This window comes from Mycetomoellerius zeteki, unplaced genomic scaffold, assembly GCF_001594055.1.
Source record: "Mycetomoellerius zeteki isolate Tzet28-1 unplaced genomic scaffold, Tzet1.0 scaffold821, whole genome shotgun sequence".
Taxonomy (NCBI): Eukaryota; Metazoa; Arthropoda; class Insecta; order Hymenoptera; family Formicidae; genus Mycetomoellerius; species Mycetomoellerius zeteki.
The window spans coordinates 154,289-169,677 of record NW_017257853.1 but is presented as its reverse complement, the minus strand read 5'-3'; the positions used below and the strand labels follow the sequence as shown (position 1 = coordinate 169,677).

The 15,389-nt window shown below is 38.0% G+C and overlaps 1 protein-coding gene across 1 annotated transcript in view; it reads right to left on the bottom strand.

Annotated features, from left to right (window-relative positions):
• Positions 1 to 9,499: 9,499 nt before the first annotated feature.
• Positions 9,500 to 15,389, bottom strand: part of LOC108729969 (putative uncharacterized protein DDB_G0282129) — a 43,570-nt gene continuing 37,680 nt past the window's right edge. The window contains exon 3 of the mRNA XM_018459382.1: positions 9,500 to 9,691. Coding sequence (XP_018314884.1) covers positions 9,500 to 9,691 — 192 coding nt within the window. The remainder of the gene's footprint in view (positions 9,692 to 15,389) is intronic.

Below are 15,389 nucleotides of genomic sequence, written 5' to 3'. Positions count from 1 at the left end.
TTATTAATATTTAAGGAGATTACATAGAAATGAAATAATTATACGCTATTTATTAATTCAAAATAATTAAGATAAATATTATATGAAAAAACATCATTATGAAACAATATAAAAGTCATATTTAAATTTGGTCTCAAGATAAATATTTATTTAAATTGAAAATATGAATTTACTTCAAACAAAAAAAAAATTTCTTGTTTCTAGACTATATTTCATTTTTCCTAAATCTGTTGTATAGAATTGAAAGAAGTATATCAAATCTTTCTGGCCCAATAAATTTTCTTACATCAATATTATTAAATATTCAAAAGTTAATCAAAAATTTTTTTTTTCTTTGATAAAATTTTATCAAAGATAATATACTTCAAAAGAGAATAAATTCTTATTTTGAGTATATGATATTGAGTATTTCTAAAACTTGTGACGAGTACATTTTAAGATTACTATAGCAAGAAAGTATTCTTTATCGAAACTAATCGTTACTTGAAAGAAGAAAAATAAATTAAGTAATTACTTTTCTTGGCAACAGAATAATATTTTTCTGTGTGTGCGCATAATGGCGGTAGCAACACTGAAAACGATTAATCGAAGTTAGATTCAAATGCACTTTTCTGCATGTAATAGCATATAATACACTGGAATAGCCGATCAAATTTGAGTTCAAATTCTCTCCTTACACTACGCATCCACGGGACTGTTACACCTTTCTTATTACACCATAACGCTCTAAGACTAAAATACGGCTTAACATGCAATCTAACATTTCAGAAATATATTTGAGGCGGAAAAGAAAACCGTTTGAAACATCGTTTTAAACCGGTTGCGATATCAAGCCCGAAGGGGCAGAATCATGTGGAAGTCGATGATAAGTGAACATCTATCTCAATAAGTAAACATTGACGGAGTGTAGGTAATTCGAAAATTGACTCGCATGCGAAATGATTACATTGTGCAGCACCGCAAGTGACCCGGTTTCGCTAATCACGCTGCGGACAATGAGATTGCGTAGAGTCAAGCGTGACCATGGTCTTCATGTGTATGTATGCGTGTACCTGTGCGACAAGCGCGCAATATGCGTCAATTGAAACGGCTTTATTGTTATTAGACGCGTCGGCACGCTCTCGACGAGGACTACATCGCGAGATAACGAGACGAGAGCTCGATAAGGGGAACGATTGTTCATCGCGAGTCAGACGAGCACAGCTCATGAATATTAAAGTAAATCTGTATTCACCATGAAAACCACAGTCAGATTTGCGATAAGGGGACTTACTGCGAAACTGCGCCCAATTGCGCTGACAATCTGGGCTAACGATCAGCCATTCCATGCTAGATATTACGATCTTACCTGTAACATAAACGGAAAAAGGAAATTAGTTGATTCTTGAATTTGATTAAACTGTTAATTTTATTTTTGCATGACAAGTCGGAACCGATAAATTAAGAGTTCTATACAAAATATACTTAAAATCAATATCGTTTTTAACAATATAATTTATATCAGTAACACACACATGCATTATTAATATAAATGATGTAACTAACAATTACGTCGTTAAATTATTTTGAAAGTGATGTAAGAGTCGCTTGATCCTTTTCTGTTTAAGGGTAACATGATCGAGTACAGCATAGATTAAGTCAACGTTATTATGCGCATCTTTTAACCAGAGAAGAAGAAGAAAGGAAAAAAAAGCGGAGAAGAACCGACACTGTCTGGCTCGTGATATCTGTCTCCTTCCTGGTCGCAGCGCTTTTTCCCACGGGATCGTTTGTCTGGCAGACATGCGCCAGGGACATTTTGAAAAGCACGTTCGACGGCACACAATGGACGAGCGCGCTCGCCAAAGCAGAAGCCGTGCTTTTGCCGGTTTGTTCACCTCTCGCCCTTCCACTTCCTGCCTGCTTCCACCCCTTGCGATTCGCCAGGTAAACAGCCGCACGAGGGATACGCACGATCGCTCGTACTCGACTCGCTTTTCACGCACGCCCCCGCTGAGAAAAACTTTTCATATGCAAGGTTTGCACGCAAGTGAGACACCCCAGTGGCGTATTTCGAAGCCGCGCTCTTGTTCTAAAATTTATATTCGGTTTTCAAGATTGAATTTTACGCAAATAGATTTTCTCTTTGAAATAAAACGCGAAAATCGACATCCCATCTACTCATTTGATACGTTGAGACAAGCATGTCACACTTGTCAAACTTTCTAGTAACAGATAAGTATATACATAAAAAGATGATAAATGAAACGAATATGTACTTTAAATTCTTTTTAGCAAGAAAATTAAAGAAAATCTCTCAAAAATTTTGATACACAGATAAAGAGAAATTTATATATAATCTTTAAGATCAAATTTTTAACTGCAAACAGAATTTTCTCTTTAAAATAAAACATGAAAATCGACGTCTTATTTATCTATCTAATATATTAAAATAAATACGTACATTACAAACTTTCTAGTAATAAATTGTACATAAAAAGATGATAAATGAAACGAATATGTACGTAACTTTAAATTTATTTTAACAAGAATATGAAATAAAATCTCTCAAAAATCACCGATGTGAACCTAGCGCCTAACTTTATCAAAAATAAAAATTAATACCGCAGCGCGTTTGTACTTTGTTTGTACCTGTTTGTACCGATCATTATTTCGTTTGTACCTCAGTTAAACAAAAAATGAAAAATAAAAAATGGCCAGCGCGCAACTTTAAGATTTTTTAATTTCATTTATGCTATTCTCGAAAGAAAATCGTTTGTACCCATTTGTACCTCTTTTATTTTCGTTTGTACCTCAAAGGGTTTGGAAATACAGCGCTTTTCAATTTTTGCGCAAGCCCTATATAGCTAACTTTGCCAATTTCCAAGATACCGAAATGGGACCCACGGCATTCGAAAGAGAATCGTTTGTACCCGTTTGTATCTCTTTTATTTTCGTTTGTACCTCAAAGGGTTCGGAAATACAGCACTTTTCAATTTTTACGCAAGCCCTATATAGCTAACTTTGCCAATTTTCAAGATATCGAAATGGGACCAACGGCATTCGAAAGAGAATCGAAACGAAAGTAAAGGAAGTACAAAACGATTCTCTTTCGAATGCCGTTGGTCCCATTTCGATATCTTGAAAATTGGCTTTTAACTGTTTGAGGTACAAACGAAATAATGATCGGTACAAACAGGTACAAACGAAGTACAAACGCGCTGCGGTATTAATTTTTATTTTTTATATAGTTGGGCGCCAGGTTCACATCGGTTCAAAAATCTTGCACACAGATAAAGAGATTCTCGTGTAATCCTGGTATTGTTCATGTTCTTACTTCCCTCGTCGTGCCAAAATACTAAACATGCGCTTTGAGTTCCTACGATAATGTAAAATACGACGTATCCCCCGGGCACACAAGAGGGATACACCCCTGTGGACGGAGGGAAGGTCGCTCGCCGTGCGAACGTACGGTTGCGTGCAGTTGTGTATGTGCGTGCGTGCGTGTGCAGGGAAGTGAAAAAAGCGTGTAACACACGGCACATACGCGCGTCAGTGCATGCTGGCATTGTTGCCCTTCTTGGCGCCACCCCCGCACCCTCCACGCCCACCCTGCAACGTGATCTCCCGTGTACGTATGTATAATGGAAGCACGGCACGCGAGAGCCAACGAAGGGCGATATACTACCCTTTGCTCTTTGCTTTCGCGGGTCGTCAACGCATGGAGAGAATATCGACGACAGCCTTCGTCTTACCGAAGAACCTCCGTGCACAAGGGACGTGATCGACGAAGCTGCTTTCAATTTACAACTGCCATTACGATCGCGTGCGTTGCCCTTCGTCTACGCACGATCAGCAGTTTGCTTTTTGCATTCGTAATGTGCATTGCGAGAGAGATCGTCGAAACGTCTGTCTATTCTCATAAGATATACCATCGTTGCTCGAGCAAATATTTTGTTAATCTCAACTTATTGTAAAACCTTTTTTATAAATTTAATCACGCTTTTCCTAATATTTCAAACATTCTTATTTCATAAGATTTTTATAAAACTTTAGAAAAATTAATTACAAATTAACAACTTTAAAGACATTAAATATTAAAGTTAAATTAAAAATTAAATTTTACATTAAATGTTAAATTTGAATAATTTAGGTACAGAATTTGCGTCGCATATTAGGTATATAAAACAATTGATCGCAACGGAAATATATATTTGGAAGAGCAATAAACTGCTGAGAAAGCCATAATTTGTATTATAGTATTTTTTAAGACAAATGGTTCTCAAAAATCTTTTGTAAATTGAACAATCATAAATCAGAGGCCCATAAATTTATGGCACCAACTTGGAGAGACCAACCGGAATACTTATCTTCTTTTTTCACTTTCATTTTTCAGGAGCGTCTGATTTTTTAAGCGTCTTTAGACCGGAAGGGATTAGAGCAGTCTTCCACAAACCCACACGTGGCTCGACCGAATGTGTTTCAGCTAGAAACGAGAAACCAAAGGGAGAGAGAGAGAGAGAGAGAGAGAGAGAGAGAGAGAGAGATGAATATTACGTGAAGTTTTAGGGGGGGGTCATCGATCGTTTCGTGAACGTGCTCCGTGGTAGCGGGCAATAAGACCGGTGGTCGTCGATGTTCACGACGCAATAACACGGTTGTGTAAAACCGTAATATATTTTATAGTACATATAGCAATAAAGCAATGTACCTCCACATCTGGCCGCGTCAGCCAGTCTCGCCGGGATGCACGACCGGCGGCAAACAACTCGATTCTTCCTTTCTTTATCCTCCAGAATCCCTCCACCTTCATTCATCTCTCCTCTCGCTTCTCGCGTTTACTTCTTTCTAACGGAGTTTACGACAGGATCGCGCCATGACGCCTTTATTCCCACGCTCATTCGTTTGCGGCACCATCATATATCAAGAAAATAATTGAAAAAACCTAGTTCTTAATTTTCAAGAAGCGTTCGGAACGACGTTATCATCTTTTCGCAAAATACATGTTCAGAAACAAGATATTCCTAAAAAGAGTACATAAAACGATATATCTTTTAGATAAATTAATGTTATCGAGAACATAATGTTATTACGTAGCGAAAGATCAAACACCGGAAATGATACTCGATAATGCCTGAATGTAATTAATCAATGAATGAAAAAAAAAGCGTAAACACAGATTGAACAGAATGATAAATTGCACATATATATAATAACTAAAAGTATGCATTTAAATTCTTAAACGCCATTTCGCTTTATTTTATTCGATAATAAATATACGTACGTGTTAAAAGTATACGCATAAATGTCTACGAGTCTAAAAAAACAAGATCCGCGGATACACTGTCAATATAAGCGTAAAGTCAAGTCTACCTTATCCGTCATCAATATTTTTTATATTCCGTCGCAAGATTCTCATTTCATGAGGCATTGATTATCGGATCATCAGCTATCGACTTCGAGTTCTTCGTAGTCGGAAAACATAGGAAGATGTGACGATAAAGTCAATCTCGATTCAACCATTGTACGCGTCTTCGCTATTGCAGACGCGATTTTACGATACTCGCTTGTGCAATTGTTAACCGACTCGCGCACAAGCATACAACAAAATCAAAGAGAGGTCGACATTACAACGTATATGTGTCCCGCGCTTATCGCTGAATTGTGCATAGAAGATAAATGAAGTTGAAGTCGTAATTTAACCGCTATGACGATCCTGTTTTACTTGGGAAGCTCGAAATTGCTTGAATTTATTATTCGTGATATCTCACGTTGTACATGGATTTTATTTTTAAATCAAATAAGAGAAAAAAACCTATTTTCAATCAAAGCAAGTCTTACTTAATATTCATATAAATATAGATTTACAAATACATTTTTTCAGTTCTATAAACTGCACGCCGATTCGGTTTGTCTTGAAACGCAGTCGCAAACTAATATATTTACATTTTTAAAATTGTAATAAATCGTAATAAATCAGATTTATTATACACTTACAGAAAAAAGGAATCGTCTCGATCGATTTGCTCGTTTAAAATAGAAGCAGAGGCATTCTCTGGACTGAATATATTCTTTTTCTCTATGACATTTCTGCGAAAATTACGTCTGTCCGATTGATTCAGCATCCTGCGTCATTGCTTGAACATATCGCGTGTTTCAACGATCCAATAAATTCGTCTTCGTCCGAAATTGCGAAATGCTAAAATAAGCCGGCTCCCACTCGTGTTTAAATAAGAGTGCCTAGCGTTGAGGCTTGCGAAACTTTCGCTGGCCGTGCTTGCATGCCCTATATAAATGCGAAACGCATGAATACCCGCAAACGCAGATTCTCGTCAAAAGCGCTTAAGTGACCACTGAAATTGAAATTGAAACTGCGGCTGTTATCGCAAAATATCACGCAATAATTCTAGTAATAATTAATAAGTACAATTTACATATTTCATTATATTACTAATTTATAATAAATTAATTAATAAACGTTTATAAGTAATTAATATTGCTGTTTGTGTTAAAAACAAATACTGCTGTTCACGATTTTACTAAAACACAACATACGATATAACAACATTAACAAAATTTTATGAAATTGTCTTAGACTCATGTGCGTGACGTACGTATAAAAAGATTTTTATTGAAAAAAAAAGTTTCGCTTACAACGTCCATGATCCCGTTAAGTGGTTTATTATCTTTGCATATCATCGTGATGGTGCCCCTTTGAGCGATCCGCATGTCAGAAACTGATGTAAAAATAATCTCCAAGGCCACTCCGACCGAGCATGTTCCCGCGGTTACTAGACGTTCCCGATAAAGCTCGTTTCACCAGCGTTGTATATATCGAATTAATCGTTTCAACGATTCGAGGAACTTCAAAGTGCCGGAATGCGAGAGAGTTCCCGGCCTACTTTTCCACCAGACTCAAACTACGCACGAGTCACACCCCGCCAGCGGCCCGTGAAGCATTATCGGTTGTATGTATTTTACATTTTTAGTTGTATACGCACATATCGAACAAGCGTGCACGAATGAATATGTATCGAAAGAAGTAAACAGAAAAATTACAGTCGATTGACCTGATTAGGACAATCGCGACACGGGAACACGCCGAAGAATTTTTCGATGATAACGCTAACAATCGTTATAGAGTCATTGGAAATGATACCTATCTACTTAATATCGATTTATTATGTGATTCACTCGAGGATGACAAGTACTAATCACATCACTAAGACAGTAAAATATTTTTACCGTATTAACTCCAATATTATCGAATTTCTCGAATTCAATTTATCTAATGTATCGACGAAAATAAAACACGTTCGAATCGATAGTTCGATAGGTTCAGAGCTAATGCTGGTAAAAGTGCATCCACGCCTCTGTGCCAGACCATTTGGCATTTCGATCGCTATGGAATCGCGCAATAACGATTTTCAATGAACGTTGCATTTCGACAAATTGGATTCCAGTATAAGACGCGTATGTATACCAGACATCTTTCTTTTTTGTTTGTTATAATCCACGTTTAAGCCAGCAGAGCCAGCAATGTGCAATTGCTTAGAAATATAATATACCTTCTAGAAAGGAATATCGATAAGCATTACGCGAAAGCGCATTTACAAACGCAACAAATCTCATCAAGATACAATTGTATTAATTAAAATGACCAACAATGTACTCGAAACATTAAAGAAAAGCGACGACTTTAAAATATTCATCAATACGCACAAATATACGTGCAAAAAATGAACACGGCATAACGTCCTCGAGACCGCCAAAAGAAATTTATTACCCAGTGCAGACCTCCGTTACGTACTTCTGTCAGCGACATGAAATATACGATCACCGTTTTTATCGTACGATCACGGTGAAATCACGACAGCAGCGACGCGGAGAAAGCTACAGTCTGCTCGGCCGTCGTTTATGGCCGATAGCAGACATCTGGTTACGCTGCGCCGTCATCGTCGTCGTCTTCGTCGTCGTCGTCCCAAACTTTTGCAACGCATCGTGCCGCTCCCCATTGTCCTTTTTACGGCCCCTAAATTTGTCAATCCGTTGCCAATTCGATTATCGTGCGTGAAATCCACTGGACAGCATTTGAAAGTTAAAAGCGGGACGGCGCGAGCGTCGTAAAAATAACTTGCTACTTCGAGGGATTCCTCGTTCTACGAGAATGACGCGATTCGAGGTTATGTAATAAAAATACTATATAAGTACGCGATAAGCCAATTTCATATAAAGAGCTGGTCGAAAAATTCAATAAGTCATATTTGTAAGTTTAAAAAAATATTACACACTTAATACACTTTAGAATTAAATTAAAACCATTTAATTCGCAATCTCTTCCGCATTAAATAATTTATTTATTTATTTAAATCTAACTAACAATAAGAGAAATCCTATTATCAGACAATTTAGAATTATTTAATGAACTTTGCCATTATATTTTCTAAAAACTGTTATTTCTAGTTAAATTTTCTCTTACAATGTGCATGCATTTATCTCTTGATTGATTATTTTAGAAAATTACTTGTAACAATTTATAAGTAATCGTCCTATTGTGCAATCAAATGTCATCAAAGTCTTCGAAATAATCGAATAAACTTATCGAGTTGTTCCTCGAACAAAGTCTTCGCGCCGCTGCTTCGATACCGCATATGTGGTTACGTAAATGATTTTTGTTCGAGCGAGCCTCTTAATTTCGGAGAAAGTAGGTTATGGGTGAAGGAACCAAAAGGTCACGCTTCGCAAGGAAAAAGCGAAGGGGAGCCAAGCGACCGACAGAGCCCTTGATGAAGTTCCGCCCTTCAAGGACAGAATTATCGGAGACCTCGAGAAACGAGGCCTGGGAAACGCTCCAATTCCGGAGCGTTTCGCTGAAAGAGCAAATTATTTACGCCCCTTGTTAAGAAATCATTTCTGCCAGAAGGAGCTCAAACTCTGTGATATTTGCATAGCCGCGGTGTTTTAATAAATATGCGGATCTCTTTCGAGCGCGATACGTGAAGAATTAACGCGCCGACGAGCGTTCGCGTTCAGTAATTGCAGAAGCGGCCACCGAGCGAATCGCATACGTCGCGTTACGATACGTTAATTCGAACCGTTGAATAAAACATGCCGAGGAACGTAGATTGTATTCCCTGTGGATGTCCGCAAATATGTTTCCGGTTCGCTAATACACTACACAGCATTCGGCAATCTGTCCGTGACGTCACGTTCATAGCCAGCGTCTGTTCTCGGGCGCTATTACGCCCGTGGCGTTTGTGTGTGTACTCAATCAGATGTTACATACCGCTTCATTGTTACGTAGATAACGTACATCTTGCCCTCGTGTCTCATAATTAATGGCAACAAAGCTCGGTGTTTTTGATATCTCCCGATTCACCATCGCACACGTTTCGGCACATCCAACACGGCAATGTGTCACAATATCACGATGTTAGCCATGCGATATACATATATTTCGACGGGAGAAATATCGCGTGGCATCGTCAGCAAGGCGATATGTAATTAAGATAGCGCCTCGTCAGGGCCAAGATAAAGTGCAACGCGGCGGTAGACGCGGTATTCCGCATTGTCTAAGAGAGAAATCGCCCAGGTGCGCCACGTTCAAGTCAGAATGCGGAGTCGAATAACTTTTCTGGCTCGTCGTCGTCGTCATCGTCGTCGTCGTCGTCGTCGTCGTTAGGGGCGACTCGCTTTCCCATACTTCTATGTCCTAATTATCGTCAGAACGTTTTTACTGCTTTAATTGCTATAATTACTCCGCATGTTCTCGCTGCGACACGTTTATTCATTTCGTGTCATTCCGCATCGTCATATCGTGCCCCGTCCGTATACATATACAATATCCACTATTATAAATTATTTCCATTATTATTGCTGTCTTTGCTATATTAAACAGACGCGGAGAGAATTTATTATGATTACGGGGAATTACGTCCTTCTCCTTTTCTTTTCTTAAATGATTAATAAGAAATAACCAAAAATAAAGTTAAAATATATCAGCAAATTGGAATAAAAAATATTATTAAAAAATTATTAGAGTAGAGTCTAACAGTTTTAACTTTTTTAAACGAATTTTTTAAAAGAGGAAAAATATCAAAGTAATATGATAAAAATATTGAAGAAATAATAATCGTGGTGATGAAAAAATATGATTAAAATTTAATCATATTTTTTCACTTTGCACATATTTAACGAGTTTCAGAAAATTCTTTTCTTTTATTACTTTCTTGATCTATTTACATTCTCTTTGTATCTAAATGTCTAAAGTCTAAAACGTCGTCGATGTTTTCAGTAGAAGATTTCGCTCGTTCTTAACTAAAACAACTCAAAGTACCATCGAATCTGTGTGCTCTCTGCGCTAATGCCTTCGCCAGGAGGTTCCGCCCTCAGATCCGATTAATTTCCGCTCGATTCCGAATAGAATATTTAAAAAGCTTTAGTCTGAGAGGTGAGCTCGGTAAGGGGCTGACTGTCGCTCGTCGTCAGAGTGGTGTAGGCGGCCGCCGGTCGGCAGCAGGCAGTCAGAGATATTCCCGCAAATCGAATGAACGTGAGCCAAATGAAGCGATATTGAAAGGCGATATCGTCGGTTCGCTCGCTCGACGCACAAATTCAATAACGAGCTCTGGAATAGAACGACGAAAGAGAGGAAGCGGCACCGTATACTCCGGACACCGGCACGAAGTGGACTCTACCGCAGGAACGGATTCGCTACAAATATCTACGCTTTTCCTTTCCACGAATTTCATCGGCGTATCTTCTCAAAGATTCTTTCGTCGGATCATAAAAAGCTCGCTGCACATCGTCAAAAATCTAAATATAACGTCACTAAGACATGTATATTATCTTCTATCCAATTTTAAAATTCTAAATGGTTAAGTGACAGCTTTCCCGTTAAAATAAAGATAAAAATACATTTAACGCAACTTTTACACTCAACGTGAACGTAATAAAAGCCAATCACGTGCCATTAAACTGAAACGTGAAACTGCGGATACTTGAAAATTCCGGTTGCCTGCGCGGATTATTTATCACTAAATTACGAAAATGCAAAATGACCAAATTGGCGATCATATGGGCCCCTAAAATGTGCAAACGTGAGAAATGACGTGGAAATTAAAGTTATTAACACTTTAATTTCCACGTCATACGTATAGAAATAAAACATCTACATTTCCTCGGAAAATATAGCGTTTACGCATAAACGATGACTTCATTCCCGCATAATTTACATTTGTATTCGTCGTTTATTTTGCATAACGCAAACTGAGCGGAAAGTGAGATCATTACATCCGGAAGCAGTTACCGAAAAAATGCAAGGGTGATCTGTACACGAGTGTCAAAGTGTTAAAATGGGAAAAGCGAAAACGCGCGATCCGTCCCTGCAGCTCCGGATCAGTATGGTATCGAGCATTTGTTCGTCGTTTTGTTTGCCCGGAGAAGGTATTGGTGAATGCGAGTGAGTGCTGCGCTCTCGCATGCCGCTGCATCGTACTACCCACAATGCTTTGTGTCTATCGGCTGGGTTTATCCAACGATCGATCCGCGGGTACCCGGCGACTCGCTTAAAACCTTCCGGAGAAAATATAGTAAGCGATCTCGCGTCGCCACCGGCAACGACGTCTCCCGCTATTTAGCGATAATATCGCGTTAGCCACCGAAGGAAAAAGTCGATCCACGCCGAGCGACCGTGCAAATATATCGTCGAGATCGTTATGCTTCCATTACGCTAAAGAGAAATCGTAAAAATTGTGCCGCGTCCACGAGATCTGAAGCGCGAAATTCATGTAACATTGATTAAAAAAAAAGATCGATAAAAATAAAATTATAGGAAATAAATATAAAACGAAATATATATAAATTCGATATAATAAATTTGAATTAAATTACGAGACACAAATAAAAGATTATATTATATATCTTTATATTACAAATCATGAAAAATGATATACTAAATTGAATTATTGATGATATAGATATATTATGTTTTTCGTGATAAAAACCACACGATAGCGTCGCTTCGAATGGTTCTATTTAAGTTTGCAGCGACAAAACGTGAGAAATTATTGCAAAAATAAATGCTGTGTGCATAAATTAAAACGGTCTCGCGTCGGGAATGTTAACGATAATTTCGTGTTTGACATCGAAAAAGAATTAATCGAGGGCGGAGCGGAGCGCGCGAATATTGGACTGGCTACGTGCCCGCTTCCATTAATCGAACTGAAAATCGCGGAAATTACGTTACGTTCGCGACCAAAAGCGCTGTCACGTTCATACACCGAAATCACCGGATTTGATTACTAAGCGAAACATAATAACGCTCGGCTCATTGAAAGCAAATAACGGCGCCCGCGCGAAGTTTGTAGTTGGGTTTTCCGACCAGACATAAATAAATTTCACGAACGGCGAATCATTTGTATAACACGCGTCCAAAAATGATACACGTCGCGGCGCGGGGCACATTAAAATCAACGCGCGCTGCAAATACCATGGGAAACCGCGAAATTAACATATAATCCGCTCTCGCATATCTCGCGCGGATTGCACGCGCACATTCTGATATCTGGCTCTGCCGTAATGTTCATAATTATTCTTTCATTATTAATTTTAGCGTTAATACGGCGTCGCGCGGACGCTCTGTGGTATTCATAGTTCGGTTCTTATTTCAAGATTGTCTTAAATAATGTATTAGGATGATAATACTGCACTCAATTTAGTTTATAATATCTTAGGACTGTACTTAAGACGGTCTTAAATATAAGATCCGGCCTATATATATCATGATTTCGAGACAACTTCCACAATCGTGTGAATTATTTCCATTCCCATCAGCGGCTGTGATTCATGCGACACGATTTCTTTAAAGTCAAACGAGTCGACTGGCTGACAGCAGCCCGCGCGAGTGTCACCGATTGCTCGCTCGTTCGTTCGAGAGTTCCGACTTTCTCCTTCGGAACGAATCATTAGCTTTCACTCGCGCGAGTTACCCCGGTTTCCAGCTCGTAGACGCGCTCGTTAGAGAAGCGAGCTTCGAGCCAGCTCGCTCATAGGCGTCTACCGCCAGGTATTATGTCGTGCAATGAGCTTTAACGGTCTAAATATTTATAGGATATTACAAAAGGGATATTGAAAATAGCGGAAACACACAGCGTTGCTCCCTTTAAAATGTGGGAGTTCATTTATCTGAACCAAAAGTATCGAAGCGTTAATGTTTTTCTATAAATAAATTGAGGAGAGACGCTCAACGATTTATATCTCATAAATAAAAATAAATGGGTATACATAATAGAAAAATAATTTAAATTTAATTTTCCTTAAAGAAAGAATTTTAATAAATTAGAAATTAGAATATCTTATAATGATATTTATAAACGTCGAAATTTAATACAATAAATTGCGACAAATAACGATCTTGTTTCGCGTATCCATTTTTCCGCCTTTTCTAAAGGTATAACAAATGTTTGCTCTACAGTATGAATAAAACATTGTTCTCTACTTTACGCTTGAACGTACAATATTCTTGCTGCAGTATACGGAATCAATGTCCGCCGGGTCGAACTTACTTTCCACCGCAACCGAGTCGCGCAAATATCCCGCATGTTTCATGATACGAGCGCAGCACTATGGTTGTCCCGTATCGTAAACTAGTTATCCTCATATTCGATATTCGCGCTGCAACCGATATTATCGATAATACAAAGCTATTTGCAGTCCAATAAATACTAAAAGACGCAGATACGGGATATTGAACTCTTTAAAGTCGCCCAACAAAAGATTGTAGAAAGTACCTTCTTTTGAATTTCTTTCAAAAGTTATAATGGATGTATTTCTTTCGAAAAAATTTTAGATTTTTTTTAGAAGTTTAAAAAATTTTCTATGTCAATTGTATCGATATAATACACTTTTACAACACAATTACGATAATTTTCTTCTAGTCTCGAGTATCTTTGTAATTTGTTTCAAACTTAAAATTGAACGAGAAATCTTACGAGTGGTTTGCTTTGTGATACAATTTTGCGATAACCGAATATCAAAATGAAATCACGATTTGCAGACTCGCGTGTGCTTGCGAGTCGACAATGGCGTAAAGTGAGAGCATCATAACTGTCATGCATGATACATCATCGTGCGTGTTTCAGAGTGCGCCTCCGGGGAGCGTAAAAGACGATCCCCCTCCCGCTTGTTTGACTTCCATTTTCGATTGTGCCCGTTCACGTTCGCTCGCGCGCATCCTGTCACCTCGCTCGCTAAGTTTATCGCTCGTTTTATTACCGATCGTAAGACGTCAACGATTCACGGTAAAAGCACCGGTAAATAACATATCGCCGGCGTATAAACGTTACGTTAAAGCCCACCACGTATCTACCGCGACGCGAGAGCGTTCGCGTTTCGCGTTACGCGCCCGCGCGAAAGCGGGAAATTGCACGCCGCAGCGAATCGATCACCGCGCGATAAAGAGCGCCGCGATAAAACGGACAAAGGGCGATTATCGTAGCTCGTGAATTGCCTTCGGTGATTTAGCGTGAGGCGCTTTATTTCCGCTGGCTATTCAGGTTTCATCGCACGGTCCACTCTCTTTTTCGGGAAATTTCACCCTATCACAGCACGAACGTGCGCCACATTGTAAAATGTTAATAAAATGTTAATTTTTTTTAAATAGTCAAAAATATATATATCTTCCTAACTATATATGCTAGGTTATTTCCTCCTACAAATTTTTATTAAATTATATTAACGTAATGTGTGTGCACTTTTACAGCAATTACGATAACTTTCTTCTATATAGTCCCGAGTATTTTTGTAATTTGTGTTTCAAACTTAAAATTAGACGAGAAATCTTATGAGTGTTTTGCTTTATGATATAATTTTGCGATAATCAAATACCAAAATAAAATAGCTTTGTTAAGCATATCTCAAAGAGGATGATGAAAAAAGCAATTCTCAATAATTATTAATTAATTATAAACATATTATTATTTTAAAAGCATGCAATCAGTAGCAATTGAAAATACATACGAACATGATGTGGTATAGGTATACCTTGCCGTTAACGAATGCGGATGACTCTTACCTGAAAGAAGAAAAATGAGCACATAAATCAAGTCATTCTAAACAATACAAATGTGATAGAAAATGATTCGATGTTTCAACAAACTAAAAATTCCTCTTACTAAAATATCAACATGAAAAGAATAATTTTGCTAAAGTATCTAAAAATTTAGGTAAATACAGATTTGAGAATAGTTTTGTTGGACTTTCAAAATTGTTACGTAGAACACTTAAACATAATGAGCAACGCTACAAATTTTGAGATTTTAACAACCAGTTTGAACATCCTGCGTAATTGTTTCGATGGTTTAAAATTTATTTTCAGATCTGTAGCTACACTGAAAAAAAAGATTGGCTGC